Source organism: Canis lupus, chromosome 18 (genome assembly GCF_048164855.1).
Source record: "Canis lupus baileyi chromosome 18, mCanLup2.hap1, whole genome shotgun sequence".
Taxonomy (NCBI): Eukaryota; Metazoa; Chordata; class Mammalia; order Carnivora; family Canidae; genus Canis; species Canis lupus.
Window position 1 is genome coordinate 35,084,740 of NC_132855.1, and position 20,747 is coordinate 35,105,486.

Here is a 20,747-nt window from a genome sequence, read left to right on the forward strand (position 1 = left end):
CCTGCCCTGTGATTCTGCCTAGTAAGGCCCATATTCCTTGCCCTTCACTTCGAAGTTTTCCATTCAGGTTTTGTAGTTCTTCTAAAGATTCACATAGCTACAATGTAAATAATCCAAATTAGTAAACCATTAAAATATAAAGTAAAACATGGGAAAATTTAAATAATTTATCAATAAGTATCCAAGAGTATTTGTATTGATAGTCCATATTTTTAATATATTTAAGTCACAATACCTGAGATAAGGCTATCCAATTTTTAATAAGTGGCTTCAATAAGATTTAAGCATTTTGTTTTATGTTAGCATTTTTCCTGATAATATCTATATTTATCATTCCATTATAAGTTTTCTACATAATTTCATACACATTCTGCTAATTAATCCTTGAGTCTATCAAGATGCATTTCCACTATTTTACCAATGAGAAAATTAAGGATCATAGATGGTCTGTGAACTTAGCAAAGATCATACAATGAGCAAGAAGAATCCCCAGGTCTTCTGAAATATAATCCCAGTACTGTTTTTCTTTCACTACAGTGTGGCTGATATTGGAAATATATCTCTTATTAATTTTTTACCATTTAAAACATTCTCTAATAATAAGTCAATGTCAGTTTTATATGCTTGTGCTACTTATTGCCCAGAATTTTAGCCACCTTTGCTTTTATAGGGTATTTCTTTTGATCTCCCTCATCATTACAAATGAAGAGATAGAATGGAAATTTAAATTGGGACTTCATCAAGATAAGAAGCTTCTGCACAGCAAAAGAAACAGTCAACAAAACTAAAAGACAACCTACAGAATGGGAGAAGATATTTGCAAATGACCTATCAGTAAAGGGCTAGTATCCAAGATCTATAAAGAACTGATTAAACTCAACAGCAAAGAAACAAACAATCCAATCATGAAATGGGCAAAAGACATGAACAGAAATCTCTCAGAGGAAGACCTACACATGGCCAACAAGCATATGAGAAAATGCTCCGCATCACTTGCCATCAGGGAAATACAAATCAAAACTACAGTGCGATACCACCTCACACCAGTGAGAATGGGGAAAATTAACAAGACAGGAAACAACAAATGTTGGAGAGGATGTGGAGAAAGGGGAACCCTCTTGCACTGTTGGTGGGAATGGGAACTGGCACAGCCACTCTGGAAAACAGTGTGGAGGTTCCTCAAAGAATTAAAAATAGAGCTGCCCTATGACCCAGCAATTGCACTGCTGGGGATTTACCACAAAGATACAGATGCAGTGAAACGCCAGGACACCTGCACCCCGATGTTTCTAGCAGCAATGTCCACAATAGCCAAATTGTGGAAGAGCCTCGGTGTCCAACGAAAGATGAATGGATAAAGAAGATGTGGTCTATGTATACAATGGAATATTACTCAGCCATCAGAAACGACAAATACCCACCATTTGCTTCGACGTGGGTGGAACTGGAGGATATTATGCTGAGTGAAGTAAGTCAATCAGAGAAGGACAAACATTATATGGTCTCATTCATTTGGGGAATATAAAAAATAGTGAAAGGGAATAAAGGGGAAAGGAGAGAAAATGAGTGGGAAATATCAGAGAGGGAGACAGAAGATGAGAGACTTCTAACTCTGGGAAACGAACAAGGGGTGGTGGAAAGGGAGGTGGTTGGGGGGTTGAGGTGACTGGGTGACGGGCACTGAGGGGAGCACTTGATGGGATGAGCACCGGGTGTTATGCTATATGTTGGCAAATTAAACTCCAATAAAAAGAAATTTAAAATAAATAAATAAATAGGGAGGTATTTTTCTTAAATCAAAAGTTACATTACAAAACAATTCAAGATAAAAACAGTCATTTAAAGGAAGTTTCTAAGTTTTGTATAAATTTAGAAAGAGAAGTTCTATGATACACTAGTTAGGAACAAGGAACGGTTGGCCTCAAACCCCAATTCGATGACTTGAGTCTGGGCAAACAACTTCACACCTTTTGGATTATATTAGTTTTCTCCTCTAAAAATGGGAGCAATAATTATAGCTCATATCATAAAAACGAAGTGAGAGGCGCCTGGTGGGTTCAGTCAGTTAAGCATTGCCTTTAGCTCAGGTCATAATCCTGGAGTCCTGGGATCAAGTCCCACATTAGGCTCTCTGCTCAACAGGGAGTCTGCTTCTCCCTCTGTGCCTCATCCTGCTTATGCTCTTACCTCTCAAATAAATAAATTAAATATTTTTTTTAAAAAAATTTTAAATAAAACTGAAGTGAAAACTATGAGTTAATATATGTAACATATTCAAAACTATCTGGCATATAAGAAACACTTAGTGTACTGCTGATATTGAAGACAAGAGCAGGAATTGTAGAGAAGAGTCTAAAAACTCAAGAATTTCAAAATGAGACAGAAATAGAAATTCTCTAAAATCACAAATGACATCATCAATAGAGCATTATTTTGATTACCCAACTTACCTTATTATATTCCACATGGAGTTTTTCCTGTTCATTCTCTAATTTATCCTTTATATTCTTTTGTTCGGCCATATTTTCCTGAATTTGAATCATGCGCATATTTCTCTCTATTTAAATTAAATATCCAATTTTACTTTAGTAGAAAATAAAAGCTGATATACAAAACACACAAAAGAAGCTAGCCATAAAGATGATGACATGGATAATCTTACATTGTTTACAGTACTTTTAACCCTATTCACAAATACATAAAATCAGCATTTTATAACAACACACAACTTACTAGGAAAATAAACATGCTAATTTTACTTAACATATGTAATAATAAATAAATTTCAAAAACTGACAGACTATCAAACATTTTCAATACCACTTTGCTCATTGACAATGTGCATACATTAGTGTCTATACTGACCAAAGTAATAATTCACAAAATCAGCAGTGAGAGCAGGTTGCTTATGCTTTCTCCTTCCATCCACACTAGAACTAGTATCTGAATTGTCCACTGGAAAGATATCTGTACTGATCCCCATTAGCTCTGCTTTCCGCATCAGTTTACGAATGGCTGAAGCACTGCTAGTGAGTGGTCTGGGCAATTTTTCCCTTGGAACCCAGGCCTGGGGTCTGGTAGATCGAGCTAGTTCTGCTTTGGCACGATACTGCTGAAGCCGGGCATTGATCCTTGCCTATAAAAGAAATGCATACAAATTTTTAAAATATTAAAATCTAACATATTCCTTATGATTTCTACTTGCACGCTTAGAGAAAGAAAAGATAACCAGAATTTCCTATATCAAGGCAAATTATATCTATCCACAGTAATTAAGATATACTGTATTATTCTTGGGTTACAATAAAGTAGGTCTACCCCTACTAACTCTTCTATGTCCTAATCTATGATCAGAGTTGTCAGAAACTAATTTGATTAAACTGAAGTTTCTCTTCTCAGTAACTGTTAAGTCTCTATGAATTCACTTAATTTACATAGAAATACATTCTAAAAGATGGACAAACTGATCAGATCCTTTACATAAATATTGAAACAGACTGAAAAAATATGGTCAACCCACTGCACTGATAGAATAATTTCCTCTAAGCCACATTTTTCAATGTATTTGGAAATATGCTTCATAAAAGGCTGCTATGTTTACTAGATGAGGAGTACTCATCAGCTACAAAATACATTCACCATTTACCGTAATGACAATCTACTTCCTAGGTAACTAAGCAAATTTCATAATTATACTTCACATATCATTGGCATGCACACATGAAATCTGAAATCCATAACCTTGAAAGAAAAAACACAAATTTGGGCATAAATTCCATACCTGTGCTTCTGGTGACAGTTGCTTCTCCCTCTCTTGCAAAGACATTTTACAATAGGACTGTAGAGCCAAGTAGTTTTTTCTCTTCCACTTTCTGTCTAACCTATCTGCATGCTGCTTACAATAAGCAAAAAATGGATCTGCTATATCCTATACCAAAAAACAGAAGGAGGGGAGTGAACATTTTTACTCCAACAAGTAATAAACAACCTAAGAGAAAATATTTCCTTTTTGAAGAATCTCCTACAGTGTGGATTATTTCTAAAATAAATTACAAAAGTAATTTTTACCCATAATGATAAAATTTGCTGCTTTGAAACTTATCTTGTATATCAACTTCAAATTAACACTTTTTTCCTTAAATTTAAAGGGCCTTATAGATTTAAAAATACTGAAATCAAATCCTACATATTGTATTAGGTAACTTGTGCACCTAAAAAAAAATAGTAATCACCATTTAAAACAAAAAGATTTTAATACTCTTGGATTGAAGCCATCATTAAATATTATGCATACACAGATTAATAATACAAGACAATATACCCAGAAAACACAGGACTAGCAACCACAGATAAGTGGAACATTGTTAACTGGTTAGCAATGCAGGGACATATTCAACCCAAGATAAAAATGGATTAAGAAAGCCAGACCTGTCAATTGAACACATTAGGTATCACCTTTAATACACTTCAAATGGAAAACACAGCTCTCTCACAGCCATCTCTCAAAATACTAACCTAATGGGTACATTTTTTATTCATAAAAAGTAGGGAGAAAGAAAAGAAGAGAAAAAGAAAAGAAAGAGAAATGAAAAAGAGAAAAGAGAAAGAAAGAAAAAAAGAGAAAATTTACTCTATCAAAACCAAAAATAATTTGTAAATAAATATTTAACCAAAACATGTAATCTACATTCATTCTTTAGATCTGCTCTAAGGTGGGGTGGCGTGGGTGGCCCAGTGGTTGAGTATCTGTCTTTGGCTCGGGTTGTGATCCCGAAATTCTGGGATCAAGTTCCACATCGTGCTCCCTGCAAGGAAACTGCTTCTCCTTCTGCCTCTGTCTCTGCCTTTCTCTGTGTGTTTCTCATTAATAAACAAATAAAATCTTTAAAAAATTAAAAAATTAAAAAATTTTAAAAAATAAAAATTAAAAAAAAATCTGTCCTAAGGAAGAGAAATAAAGATAAGCTCTCTGTACAGTTTTTATATAAGTTATGTTAAGGTGGGGTCTTACAACCCAAAGAGAGATGATGACCCTAAAAAAGAAGCAAATTAGAAAGAAAAGAAAGGGAAATAATAACAATAACAGCAACAGCAACAATATAAATGTAAGGTATCCGTAACATAAAAAAATACATTATTCAATTCTGTAGTGTGATATCCACAGATGTCACAATACAGTACTGTGAATAACATTATAGAATTTGGAAATACAAAAGCCTAAACATAGATCTTGGGCCAGCTCCAAAATTTACTGGTTTTGCAGCTTTGAACAAGTTGCTACGCATCTCTGAGTCTCTTAACTCATTTGTAAAATGGATTTAATAATAATTACTTCATATAATTTTTCTTTTTTTTTTCTTTTAATTACTTCATATAATTTTAAAAGTAAAGTAACAAAAATGTAGGTAGGAGATTGTATTAACACACATATACATACACACAGTCACTTTCTCATGACATGTTCTAAATCTTGGTGACAGAAGATGATAAACAAAAATAAAGATTAGGGACGCCTGGTAGCTCAGCAGTTGAGTGTCTGCCTTCAGCTCAGGGCGTGATCCTGGGCTTCCGGGATCAAGTCCCACATTAGGATCCTTGCATGGAGCCTGCTTCTCCCTCTGCCTATGTCTCTGCCTCTCTCTGTGTCTCTCATGAAAAAATAAATAAAAATTTTTTTAAAAAAAAGAAAATCAATATTATATTGAAACTTAGACAAAATGCCCAAATCTAGAGAAATGTTTTATTGTTTTACTAGGTAAGGTTGAAACTGAATTATCAGATATAGGATTCATGCTTGCATAGGTGAGTTAGGCATTAGGAACAAGATTCTGAATTAGGAAAAAGACCAGTCATCTCAGGTCTGAAAGATATCTGAAAAGGAACAAGTAACCTAGGTAATTTTTTAAATTAATTTGGGATTAGAGGACAATAAGCCTAATTATAAAGCTAGAATGACCAAGGGATTAATATTGCTCAGTAATGAACAGATATACTGAGCAAATCTTAACTATGACAGAAAACACTGTCTTCTAGTATCTATTCTCCCCATCCTCCCCTTAGAAGAACCCTCTGAGTTTTTACTGGGTAATAGCAACACCTTCCTAGATATCTCTGCTCCAGCTTCCTTGAACTTAGATATGGCCATGTGGTAAATTCTGGACAATGAAATGGATAAAAATTCCAGACTATGCCCTTGAAAGGAAGCTGCATATCTTCTCTCTCCTCCTTCCAATGGATGGAATTCAGTCAAAATAAACTATCTCTGACATGTAAGAAAGTGCAAAAGACTAAGGGAAGCTGAGATAACAAGTAAAATCCTTAGAACCAAAACTCCTCTGAATATCAAATCAGTCTAGAATCTTATGTTAGAGCTGATTCAACTTCTTCCTTGTTTAAACCACTAAATTATTTGGTTTCCTTAAACCAGCTGAAATAGTGTCCTAATTAATATATTAGTTAACTTGGAATATCCTTTTAAACTCCTTAGAGAAACTGAGCTTTCAAGATCCATTCCCAATGGAAAAGGGACAGGTAAAAACATTCATCTGAAAGTCTACTATGTGCCAGGCATTTACATTCTATCTCATTTATTCTATATCACTACCACTTGAGATGAGTTCTATCATTTTAATATCAATTTTATGGATAGAAAACTGAAAATGAGAGAGATACATTACTGACCCAATATCTGTGGCTAATGAGTAAGATCTCACTTTTTTAACCACTACCTGACCAATGAGATTCACTTAAGGAGGTCTCTAAGTAGAGATAAGTAAAGCCCAACTCTGAGAGATTCTGATTCAGGAAGTCTAAGGCAAAGGTTTTAAATGAGAATGCTTTGAGGGGCAGCCCTGGTGGCTCAGCGGTTTAGCGCCACCTTCAGCCTAGGGCCTGATCCTGGAGACTCAATCTGATCCTGGAGACCCGGAATCGAGTCCCACGTCGGGCTCCAGGCATGGAGTCTGCTTCTCCTTCTGCCTGTGTCTCTGCCTCTCTCTCTCTCTGTGTCTCTCATGAATAAATAAATAATATCTTTAAAAAATAAATAAATGAGAATGCTTTGAGAAACAGTACCAACAAACATAAATGAGTAAAAAGGCTTGAAAGATTCTGTAAAAATTTAAGACAAAAGTAAATGATGGTGGGGGGGTGTGTAATAAAGATATGAGACCTGTAGGGCCTGTGGCAAATTGGAATGCCCCACCTATAAAGGCATTCCAAATTCAAGTTTTTATTTTTATAACAAATCTCCTATCAAACAAAATCTATCTACAGGTCAAAGTTAGTCTGTGGGCCTCTAAACTGCATAATTTAGTCTAAAATCTTAAAAACATTTTTTTTCTTTTTTAAACAAAGCTCCCTAAGTGTAAAGACACTATACTTTTAAGAAAGTAAAGATGCTTAATTGGTGTCTTCATAATAAAATTCAAATATGGGGACTCCTGGATGGCTCAGCAGTTGAGCATCTACCTTTGGCTCAGGGCGTGATCCCAGAGTCCTGGGATTGAGTCCCACCTCGGGCTTCCTGCATGAAGCCTGCTTCTCCCTCTGCCTGTGTCTCTGCCTGTGTGTGTATGTGTGTGTGTGTGTGTGTGTGTGTGTGTGTCTCATGGATAAATAAATAGAATCTTTAAAGAATAAAAATAAACCTCAAATATGTATTGAAACTAGAAAAGTGTAAATACTACAATGAGTTAGGAGCTTATTTGTCTTATCAATTATAATACCACCAATGTTCGTGTCTACTACACCTCAACTACTTAGTTGCCATGACTATACCTAGATTCTACATTCTTCCCATAATTTAATGACTAAAACATATCATTCTCAGAGCATCATCTTTTATCTATCCTGGTCATTCCATCTGAGACTCAAGTTTTTAACACCATTTGGATCTGTAATGTACTGACTTTCTACCTCCTGACTTCTTACAGCCCATGCACATCAAATGACTGCCCTCTTTACCTGACTATTCCATTAATTACTCTTTTGCATGGAGTAACAACCTTCTTGCTTGTCCTCATCTAGTTTCACCTGATAAAACTTGATGCACAGGTAACTCCAACTCTCCCTCTATTTTGTAGTTGTACCTGAACAGCTGAACACGTTCTCAAATTAATTTATTCTCCATTTTCATAGATGACTATTAAATAACTTCATCTCTCCCTCAAATCTTCAATAGCTCCTCTCTATTCCTGCCTGGCAGATGCTGACCTTATTTGTTTCTTTTTTCACTGGATGGGGTTGGGAAGGGAGTAAAAAAGCAAAAAAATAAAAAATAAAAAAAAAAAAGGCAACTTCCATTTCCTCCCATCACTACATACATACATCAATCTGTCTGCATCCATATCCATATCCTCTGCCGAATCTCCTATTACTTAGGATAAATTGACTATTGTTCCTGTTTAAGGTAACCTCTTTCCTCCAGCAATTCACCTCTCTCCTACATTTCTTCTCTCTACTGATCACTCATTCCCTTCAGGATATTTCAGCATGCAACATAAAAAACACACCATAACTATCTTCTTTAAAAAGCTTTAAAAATCTTTCTTGGGCTCCCATATGCTGGTCAGCTTCTAAGCTCCTCTTTAAAGGAAAATAATAAAGACTTGTCTATATTAGCTATCTTTAATTCTATTCCACTCCCAAGTATTCATGACTACCAACCACTCCAATAGCTCCTATCCAGGGAATAAAACCTTCATTTTGCAAAATCCAGTGATCATTTCTCAACCTTAATCTTGCTCAGTGCTCACTTCTTCTTTCAAACATCGCTGGGATACTATTCTTAATTCTCCTTCACCTCACTATTACTCCTTGATCTCTCTGGTAGATTCCACTTTATGTTCTCAACCATGAATGCTAAAGTAGCCCTATGGCTATCATCAGACCTCTTCTCACCTCCATCAACTCTTACACCTTAGGTATTTTCATCTAGCCATTTTTCCATAAATACTATCTATACTCTGAGAGCTCCCAAATTTCTATCTTTAGCCTTGAATGCTTCCCTAAACGCCAGCCTCCTAGCCAACTACCTGCTTCCTGTCTCCACTAAGATGTCGAATAGGCATCTTGAACTCAACATGTCCAAAACTATCCTTAATTTCCCCTTCTCCTGCAACAAATCCACTCTTCCTACGTCTTCTCCATCTCACTACACTGCAACTCCATTCTACTAGGAACTCAGGTCAAAGAAAAGCTACCTGTGATCTCTCACTTTCTATAATACTCTACAAACAACACATCAGCAAATACGTACAAAACCTTGCATTTCTCACTACCTCTACCCTAAAACCTGTTACAATAGATTCCTAACTAGTCTCCCTGCTTTCACTTTCACCCTTGCCTCCCTATGGTCTCAATACAATTACTGGTGGTCCTTTTAGACATCAGTAGGTTCACATGTACTCTATGCAAAACTCTTATGGCTTTCCATCTCACAGTAAAATTCCCAAGTCCTTTCCGTGTTCTTCCAAGTCCAACATTATATTCTATGTCCCCTTCCTCTCTTCTTACCAATCCTAGTCCCTAACTCTGTACCAGCCATATCAGTCTCCTTCTTAATCCTCAAACCAAGCATGTTCCTATCTCAGTCTCTACATATTCTGCTCTTTCTGCCTATAATGCTCTCCTCTCAAATAAATATATGTTCCCTACTACCTTCCTTATTTATTTTCATAAAATGTCACCTATTATGGAGCTCTTCTTACCCTACCTCCCTTACTCTCTAAATACTTTGCCTTGCTTTGTATTTTATTACAATCCTTTCGTTTTTTTTTTCTTTTTGCTCACTTCTCCACTTTCTGTACTCTCCCACGTGCCACTCAAATGTAAGCCACCTTAGAGAGCATATGGTTTATCTGTTTTGTTCACTGCCATCTCTATACAGTCTGTAACAATGCCTAATACAAATAGGTCAATATATCTGTTGAATAAATATATTGAGTAAATGACAACAGAACACATTAATTTACAATCCTTAAATAGCTAAAGATAAGATAGATAAGGTAAAAAGAAATAGGTGAATCCTGCTGAAGTTTCTAATTCTTCCAGGGAAATTTCTTCCTATATTTACATCAGTTCTTATCCATAGTAGACACTTGTGACATCTTTTAATACCATCCTGTATGGTTGTTTAATATTTCACTGTGCTTACTGTTTATCCCCACCTAGCTGAATATTGTGCCTTAAAGCTTTTTTTTACGCTCCCTGACAGATTTCTCCACCCCAATAACTAGCTTAGTGCCTTGCACATATGCATAGGCCCTCAATTATGACTGACTTTACTGAGTGTTATGAAGTTATTTTGAATATAAATTTCACTGACAAGCAAAGTACAGGCCACTTCTAAACGGGTTTTAGAACACGAATTCAATAAGGACTATATATTCATATTCCACAACTGCTTGCTGAGTTTTATTTCTGTCAGCCCCCAATTGTTGTCTTACAGGCATTTTAAGATTAACCTATTTATCATACAATTGTGGTTTATTTCTTGAAGACTGTTGTACTCAAATCTGAAACTCCCAGAAAATGAAGACCAAAAAAGAAAAATAATAAATTTGAGCAAGAATTCTTTCTTATTCTAGTACTTGAAATTTCTTAAGATCTTATAAAGATGAAATCTTTAAATGCAAATTCAATACCCAAATGCCTGGTGTCTAGATACTAAAAGAGAAAAATAAATTTAATAATGTACATATTTTGTCCTTTGCATACTTCTGAACCATAAAGAAAACTATGTCTGGAGCTGTGTAGTATTTCTTGAATGCACCTGAATGTAACCAACTTAGCTTTGTTGGTATCTTTGCACTCAGGTTCTATCTAAGAACTTCAACTTGATCTCTTTTGTGAAGATAAATTTCCCCCATTTGGCATGCATCACTTGTTTCTTTCCTCCTCTTATGACTTAAGTATTTTTTTAATTCTTAAAACCACTTCTATACATTTCATGTAGACTGACTGTCTAAAACCAAGATGAACTAAATCTAAATTTATAGTCTTTAGTATTCCTTATAAAATTTATTTTAAAATATATAGTTTCTTTTTACTCCTCATGAAACGTTATCTTTATATTTGCCTTTTATATATAAAAAAAAAACCAACCTAGCTAATGGGAAAATAAGGCTTTTTCCAAGAAAATAAAATTATCCTTTGGCATCAGATTTTACAAAGGCACTAGGTATAAAGCTCTTTATGGCACAAAAATATAGATATGATTAAAGGATCATATTAAGACTTTAAAAGTATCAATTCTATTTTTCATTTTTTAACTGCATCCATTTAACCAAAAAATATATATATAAATTGTGTTAATTTATTCTGCAACTGAAGCTAATCTTATCCAATATCAGTTTTAGGAAAGTACTAATATTCTATTCAGTACATATGATCTATCTTCAATTATTATTATATTTTATATTTCTTAAACTTAGTTGGACCATTCCAAATTATTTCTTAAACTGTGGTTTATAGTACAGATACAAATACAATCTCATGGTAGGCATCCCAATTTAGGTACCAATACTGGTCTCACAAAATTAATTAAAAAAATAATGATATAACCCCTTTATTAATACCAGAATTGATGCATATTTATCTAACAGGTTACCACTTATATTCTTCAAAACAGGATTTAGAGTAGTTATCAAAATATGCAGAGTATAAGATAATTTTAATTAAGTTTTAATTATTAATTTTAAAAATTAAGTCAGGACTATGGTGGGGGAAGAGATGAGAGTGAAAAGTGCAATGAGGAAAAAAGATAGGAAAAGTAAAATGGGTAGGAAAAGTAAGTGAAGGAAGACATACAGACTATTCCTTAAAATTCTGTAAAAGATCACAGAACTATCTAGGAGCTGTGATGATAAAAGATAAAGCCAATATCATTCAGTCTATGGGATTTTTTTTTTCAATATAGACTGTTTTTCCTTTTCATGAATAACAAATACTAAAGCCATACTAATGTTCAGACTTTAATGCTCAGAGGTGATTCTTCTGACATTAAATGTACCTTAAATCAAAAATAACTTAATAACCTTGACTAAACAATGTTCTGATTTAACTCCCTAAAAAAACACAAAGTAAATGAGCCAACATTAACTCAACCCCCCTGATGGGGTCAAAAGTCTGTGAGAATAAAGCCTAGGAAAGAAAGGATGACTGAGAAGCCAAATCCCACTCTAATGAGAGAATCTAGAAGAAGAGGGGGTAATACTACAAAAAGGCAAAGCCCAAATATGACACTTCCTGTCATATGAGAGAGTTACTACATTACTATTAGACCACTGCAGGTAAATTTTCTAATACTTCCTGCTGAAAGCCTAGGTAAGATGCAACATCTAGAACATGAACAGCCAAAACCTATCTTGAAGGCCCCATGCATATTGATACTAGACTCCTAATGTGGCTCTGAAATTTCTAGAAAATTAGAGTTAATACAACCAGTTACATAATTAATTATATCAATAAGATAAAAAGCAAACCAGTTAATAAGCAAACACAAAGCTAGAAGCATCATGTACTTTAATTTCAAACTGTATTACAAAGCTACAATAATTAAAACTAGTATAATATTGACATAATAAAACACATGGATCAATGGAACAGAATAAAGAGCCCAGAAATAAATCCATGCACATATGGTCAATTAATATATAACAAAGGGGCCAAAAATATACAATGGGAAAGAATAGTCTATTCAGTAAATGATGTGAAAACTGGATAGCCACATGCAAAGGAATGAAACTTGAAATCTTATATAATGGATTAAAGACTTGAACATAAGGCCTGAAACCATAAAACTCCTAGAAATAAAACAGAGGCAAAAAAATGCTTGACAAAGGTTTCAACATTGGTTTTTTTAAAATCTGACATGAAAAGCAAAAGCAACAAAAGCAAAATAAATAGTGGAACTACATCATACTAAGATTCTGCACAACAAAAGAAACCATGAGCAAAATGAAAAGGAATCTACTGGGTGGGAAAAGATATCTGTAAATCATATATCTGATAAGGGGCTAATATCCAAAATACATAAAGAGCTCAAACAAATCAATAGGAAAACAAAACAAAACAAAATTCAAACAATCTGATTTTAAAATAGGCAGAATATATTAATAGATACTTTTCCAAAGAAGATATACAGATGGCCAACCAGCATATGAAAGACATAGTAGCATCATTAAGAAAATGCAAATCAAAACCACAATGAGATATTACCTCACACCTGTTGGAATGGCTACTATCGCAAGGATAAGAAATAAGTGCTGGTGAGGATGTGGAGAAAAGGAAACCCGTGTGCACTATTGGTAGGAAGGTAAATTGGTACAGCCATTAGAGAAAACAGTGTGGAGGTTTCTCAAAAATTTCAAATTTCAAATTTCAAAGTAGAACCACCATACAACCCAGTAATTCCACTTCTGGATATTTACACAAAGCAAATGAAAACACTAACTCAAAAAGATATATACGCCCTTATGTTCATCGCAGCATTATTTACAATAAACAAGATATGAGAACCTAAGTGTCCATCAATGGGTGAATGGTTAAAGAAACTGTGATATATATTATATAATGGAATATTATTCAACCATAAAAAGTAAAATATTGCCATTTGTGACAACATAGACTCAAGAACATCAAGATAAGTTAAACAAGTCAAATAGAGAAAGACAAATAGGACATAATCACTCTTATATGTAGAATCTTAAAACAAACAAACCCAAAACACACAGAGAAAAAACAAAAAACTCACAGAGAAAACAGACCACTGATTGTAAGAGGAAGAGGGAGAAGGATGAGAGAAATGGGTAAAGGGGGTCAAAAGATAAAATCACAACAAAAAACCCAAATAAGTTAATATGCAAACTCACAGTTATACCTAGTATTAAGAACTAAGGGAAAAAAACTCTATGTACCAAAAACTTGGCTCATCAATATTCTCAGGTTAATACAAAAGAAAAATATCAGTAAGGCAAAATGTAACAATAAAAAATAAAACAGCATCAAAATGTAAAAAGTTATATCAGCAAAGGAATAATTCTAAGAACCTAAATAATTCTGTCCAGGTATGTAAGTGTCTAATAATAGAGCTTAAATAGAATTTTTAAAGGAATTGATACTCTGCATATACTCCAAATAAATCATACTTCTTAAAGTTAAACTTCAAATAAAGGTTAAATAAGTTTATAGGCTTAGAAAATTACCAAAGTGAAAGTAATCTATTTTCTAACATATGCTTTAATAGTTCACTGAGCTGGGATGGCAGGAAACACCATCTAACGCAAACCAAAGAGATAAGGAGACACAATAAACAGTTATTCCAATACCATCAAAAAAGGATGCCAAAGGTATACCCTCAGATATAGAGGGTATACCTTTAGATAAATGGGAAATCAAAACAAGGATACATAGGAAGGAAAACAAATATGGAAAATACTACAACACAAAATGATTTGAAAACTAATTTTACTCTAGAATTATTTTTTTTAGCGAGGTTTACTGAGTGATAGCAAAGTGATAGTACAAAGCTTATTATTTTTAATAAAATCTTACCCCAAAAACACAGTAATGCTAAAAAGCAGATCAAACAAAAGTTGACTGATAGAAGGGACCCTCTCTCAACTTGTATTCTAACCACTGAAGACAGTGAAAAATAAGAGAGAACAAAAAAATCCCTCTCATTATAACTCCATGTTCTAATAAAGGTGAGACACAATAAACAAGATAGATAAGAATCACATATATTAAACAGTGGTTAGGTATTAAAAAGAGGGGGAAAATAGCAGGAAGGGGATTAGAAAGTGTCATGGAGGGAAAGTGCTACAACATTAGACAGGGTGACCAGGATGTCTACAGTGAGATGCAGACATAGAGTGAAGATCTAAAAAAATGTGAGGGGATGAGCCATGAGAACATATAAGAGGGAAGGGCAGCCCACACAAGGAAAAATAGGAGCTTACCTAACACATTCATTTCAGGAGCAGAGCAAAGACCAGGGAGATTGAAAGAGGGGAAATGATGAGGTCAGAAAGGGAATGTGAACCCAGATCACACAGAGATTTATAATCATTTTAAAAACAACAACAACAACAACAACTGGCCTCTACTGTGAACCAGAAGGGAAGCCACTGAAGGGGTTTTGAGCAGATGAGTGACCAGATCTGACTTAGAACTTACTGGGACAATATTAGCTGCTCCTGATAAGATCCTCTACTCTCTAGAAAAGGACTGGCAAACTATGACTTGAGAGCCAAATTTGGGCCCATTTTGTTTTGGAAATAGTTTTATGTGAACACAGCCATAGTTATTCATTTATAATTTCTTCTAAGACAGTTTTCACAATCAATGGCAAAGTTAAATAGTTGTGACACAAGCCACAGGCCCAAAAAGCCGAAAATATTTACTATCTGGCTCTTCAAAGAAAAAAATTGTCATCCTCTATCCTTAAAAGGCAAAGAAAAACAAGGGAAGAGTTAGGATGTTATTATATTAATTCAGGTGACAAAGGATTACCAGGACTAGGATAGCAGTGATGGATTTATTAAGAAGTGGATATATTCTAAATATATTCTGAAGACACACCTTAACAGATTTACTGATAGATTAAAAGTACAATGTGAAATAGTCATCTGAGTAACTGTCATAAAGTGAACACTAAATATTTTTTTAAATAAAAATATAAATTACCAAATGCCTAACCGCCACATAAAGGTATTACTGAAGATCTCACATAAAATGTCTAATTTTAAGCAATGTAACTTCTTGATGAATTCATGAAAAATTATTTGATCCACCAAGAGCTCATTCCTACCAATCCTGATCCTCCCAGCAATATTAAGGCATCAGTTCAATAACTACAGATCTAATTTGTGCCCTTGAAATTTAATCCATGAATGATTTTAGTCCATTAAGTCAAAGGTTACAGGAAAAAAATTATCAATAAAATCTATAATCTTGACATTCCAAGCAAGGGGGTCTCAAACTTTTCTGTGCAACAAAATCACTTGGGTTCCTTTTCAAATGCAGATGTATTCAGTAGGTCTGTATGGTGCCTGAGGTTTCCTATCTCTAGCAAGCTCTGGAGTGATGCACATGCAGAGACCACTGTTTGAAAATGAACGCTGAAACCACTCTATTAAATTGTTCTCGAGGGAGGGGCAAGATGGCGAAAGAGTAGGGTCCCCAAGTCACCTGTCCCCACCAAATTACCTAGATAACCTCCAAATCATCCTGAAAATCTACGAATTCGGCCTGAGATTTAAAGAGAGAAGAGCTGGAATGCTACAGTGAGAAGAGTTCGCGCTTCTATCAAGGTAGGAAGACGGGGAAAAAGAAATAAAGAAACTAAAGGCATCCAAGGGGGAGGCCCCCCCCCCCCCCCCCCCGCAAGGAGCCGGGCTAAGGCCGGGGTGAGTGCCCCCAGGACAGGAGAGCTCCGTCCCAGAAAAGCAGGAGTTTCACCAATCTTGCCGGGTGGAAAGGGGCTCACAGGGAGTTAGAGCAGAACCCCAGGAGGGCAGGGATGCCCTCGGGCTCCCTGGGACACTAACAGACACCTGCGCCCCGAGGAGACCGCGCCAAGCTCCCTAAGAGCTGCAGTGCGTGCACGCTTTGACCCGTGAGCAGCTCGGAGGGATTCGGGCGGTGGCTCCACGGAGGGGGCTGCCCAGCCGGGAGCGCGGTAACAACAGCACAGGCCCGGGAGCACAGGACACCGGGGACACAGCCCAGGATCCGACCTCCCCCTGGGACAGGAAGAGGCCGGGAGGGCCCAGGACAGCAAGGACGCTCCTGCCCAAGCTGAGCAGATCAGAGGCCCCACCCCTGGAGCATCCAGGCCCTGCGGACAGAGAGCTCTGTAGTTACTGCAGGAGCTGAATCCAGGGCTCCAGAGCTGGCCGCCGCCACTGCGGTTGTTCCTCCTGGGGCCTCACGGGGTAAACAACCCGCACTGAGCCCTGCACCAGGCAGGGGGCAGAGCAGCTCCCCCAAGTGCTAACACCTGAAAATCAGCACAACAAGCCCCTCCCCCAGAAGACCAGCTAGACGGACAAGTTCCAGGGGAAGTCAAGGGACTTAAAGTATACAGAATCAGAAGATACTCCCCCATGTTTTTTTTTTTTCTTTTTGATTTCTGTTTGCTTCCCCCACCCTGTTTTTTCTCTTTCTCTTCTTTTTCTTCCTTTTCTCTTTTTTCTTTCTCTCTTTTCTTTCCTTTTTTTTCTCTCTTTTTCTCCTTTTCCCAATACAACTTGTTTTTGGCTACTCTGCACTGAGCAAAATGACTAGAAGGAAAACCTCACCTCAAAAGAAAGAATCAGAAACTGTCCTCTCTCCCACAGAGTTACAAAATCTGGATTACAATTCAATGTCAGAAAGCCAATTCAGAAGCACTATTATAAAGCTACCGGCGGCTCTAGAAAAAAACATAAAAGACTCAAGAGACTTCATGACTGCAGAATTTAGATCTAATCAGGCAGAAATTAAAAATCAATTGAATGAGATGCAATCCAAACTAGAAGTCCTCACGACAAGGGTTAATGAGGTGGAAGAACAAGTGAGTGACATAGAAGACAAGTTGATGGCAGAGAGGGAAACTGAGGAAAAAAGAGACAAACCATTAAAAGACCATGAAGATGGATTAAGGGAAATAAATGACAGCCTGAGGAAGAAAAACCTACGTTTAACTGGGGTTCCCGAGGGCGCCGAAACAGACAGAGGTCCAGAATATGTATTTGAACAAATCATAGCTGAAAACTTTCCTAATCTGGGAAGGGAAACAGGCATTCAGATCCAGGAAATAGAGAGATCCCTCCCTAAAATCAATAAAAACCGTTCAACACCACGACATCTAATACTTAAGCTTGCAAATTCCAAAGATAAAGAGAAGATCCTTAAAGCAGCAAGAGACAAGAAATCCTTGACTTTTATGGGGAGGAGTCTTAGGGTAACTGCAGACCTCTCCACAGAGACCTGGCAGGCCAGAAAGGGCTGGCAGGATATATTCAGGGTCCTAAATGAGAAAAACATGCAACCAAGAATAGTTTATCCAGCAAGGCTCTCATTCAGGATGGAAGGAGAGATAAAGAGCTTCCAAGACAGGCAGGAACTGAAAGAATATGTGACCTCCAAACCAGCTCTGCAAGAAATTTTAAGGGGGACTCTTAAAATTCCACTTTAAGAAGAAGTCCAATGGAACAATCCATTGGACTGAATGGATTGAAAAACAGTCCCTGAAAAACAGGGACTGAATAGATATCATGATGACACTAAACTCATATCTTTCAATAGTAACTCTGAACATGAATGGGCTTAATGACCCCATCAAAAGGCACAGGGATTCAGACTAGATAAAAAGCTGGACCCATCTATTTGCTGTCTACAAGAGACTCATTTTAGACAGAAGGACACCTACAGCCTGAAAATAAAAGGTTGGAGAACCATTTACCATTCAAATGGTCCTCAAAAGAAAGCAGGGGTAGCCATCCTTATATCAGATAAACTAAAATTTACCCCGAAGACTGTAGTGAGAGATGAAGAGAGACACTATATAATACTTAAAGGATCTATCCAACAAGAAGACTTAACAATCCTCAATATATATGCCCCGAATGTGGGAACTGCCAAATATATCAATCAATTAATAACCAAACTTAAGACATACTTAGATAATAATACACTTATACTTGGTGACTTCAATTTAGCGCTTTCTACACTCGATAGGTCTTCTAAACACAACATCTCCAAAGAAATGAGAGCTTTAAATGATGCACTGGACCAGATGGATTTCACAGATATCTACAGAACTTTACATCCAAACTCAACTGAATATACATTCTTCTTAAGTGCACATGGAACTTTCTCCAGAATAGACCACATACTGGGTCACAAATTGGGTCTGAACTGATACCAAAAGACTGGGATCTTCCCCTGCATATTCTCAGACCATAATGCCTTGAAATTAGAACTAAATCACAAGAAGTTTGGAAGGACTTCAAACATGTGGAGGTTAAGGACCATCCTGCTAATAGATGAAAGGGTCAACCCGGAAATTAAGGAAGAATTAAAAAGATTCATGGAAACTAATGAGAATGAAGATACAACCATTCAAAATCTTTGGGATGCAGCAAAAGCAGTCCTGATTGGGGAAATACATCGCAGTACAAGCATCCATTCAAAAACTGGAAAGAACTCAAATACAAAAGCTAACCTTACACCTAAAGGAGCTAGAGAAAAAACAGCAAATAGATCCTACACCCAGCAGAAAAGAGTTAATAAGGATTCACGCAGAACTCAATGAAATCAAACCAGAAGAACTGTGGAACAGATCAACAAAACCAGCAGTTGGTTCTTTCAAAGAATTAATAAGATAGATAAACCATTAGCCAGCCTTATTAAAAAGAAGAGAGAGAAGACTCAAATTAATAAAATCATGAATGAGAAAGGAGAGATCACTACCAACACCAAAACACAAACGATTTTAAAAACATATTATGAACAGCTATACACCAATAAATTAGGCAATCTAGAAGAAATGGACGCATTCCTGGAAAGCCACAAACTACCAAAACTGGAACAGGAAGAAATAGAAAACCTGAACAGGTCAATAACCAGGGAGGAAATTAAAGCAGTCATCAAAAACCTCCCAAGACACAAAAGTCCAGGGCCAGATGGCTTCCCAGGGGAATTCTATCAAACCTTTAAAGAAAAAACCATACCACCATACCTATTCTACTAAAGCTGTTTGGAAAGACAGAAAGAGATGGAGTACTTCCAAATCCGTTCTATGAGGCCAGCATCACCTTAATTCCAAAACCAGACAAAGACCCTGCCAAAAAGGAGAATTATAGACCAATATCCCTGATGAACATGGATGCAAAAATTCTCAACAAGATACTAGCCAATAGGATCCAGCAGTACATTAAGAAAATTATTCACCATGATCAAGTAGGATTTATTCCTGGGACACAAGGCTGGTTCAACACTCGTAAAACAATCAATGTGATTCATCATATCAGCAAGAGAAAAACCAAGAACCATATGATCCTCTCATTAGATGCAGAGAAAGCATTTGACAAAATACAGCATCCATTCCTGATCAAAACTCTTCAGAGTGTAGGGAGAGAGGGAACATTCCTCAACATCTTAAAAGCCATCTACGAAAAGCCCACAGCAAATATCATTTTCAATGGGGAAGCACTGGGAGCCTTTCCCCTAAGATCAGGAACAAGACAGGGATGTCCACTCTCACCACTGCTATTCAACATAGTACTGGAAGTCCTAGCCTTAGCAATCAAACAACAAAAAGACATTAAAGGCATTCAAATTGGCAAAGAAGTCAAACTCTCCCTCTTCGCCGATGACATGATACTCTACGTAGAAAACCCAAAAGCCTCCACCCCAAGATTGCTAGAACTCATACAGGAATTTGGCAGCGTGGCAGGATACAAAATCAATGCCCAGAAGTCAGTGGCATTTCTATACACTAACAATGAGACTGAAGAAAAAGAAATTAAGGAGTCAATCCCATTTACAATTGCACCCAAAAGCATAAACCTAGGAATAAACCTAACCAAAGAGGTAAAGGATCTATACCCTAAAAACTATAGAACACTTCTGAAAGAAATTGAGGAAGACACAAAGAGATGGAAAAATATTCCATGCTCATGGATTAGAAGAATTAATATTGTGAAAATGTCAGTGTTATCCAGGGCAATATACACGTTTAATGCAATCCCTATCAA

General features: G+C 36.3%; 1 protein-coding gene across 14 annotated transcripts in view; it reads right to left on the reverse strand.

Moving 5' to 3' along the window:
* Nucleotides 1-20,747, reverse strand: part of PHF14 (PHD finger protein 14) — a 233,087-nt gene that overhangs the window by 163,738 nt on the left and 48,602 nt on the right. For all 14 annotated transcript variants that reach the window (XR_012010961.1, XR_012010962.1, XR_012010964.1 and 11 more), the window contains exons 8-11: nucleotides 3,782-3,928; nucleotides 2,866-3,136; nucleotides 2,451-2,557; nucleotides 2-97 (exon numbers count right to left, since the gene is read on the reverse strand). Coding sequence is in view for 6 of the 14 variants with exons in the window: in XM_072783991.1 (XP_072640092.1) it covers nucleotides 2-97; nucleotides 2,451-2,557; nucleotides 2,866-3,136; nucleotides 3,782-3,928 (621 nt within the window). In the remaining 8 variants the exon portion in view is untranslated. The remainder of the gene's footprint in view (nucleotide 1; nucleotides 98-2,450; nucleotides 2,558-2,865; nucleotides 3,137-3,781; nucleotides 3,929-20,747) is intronic.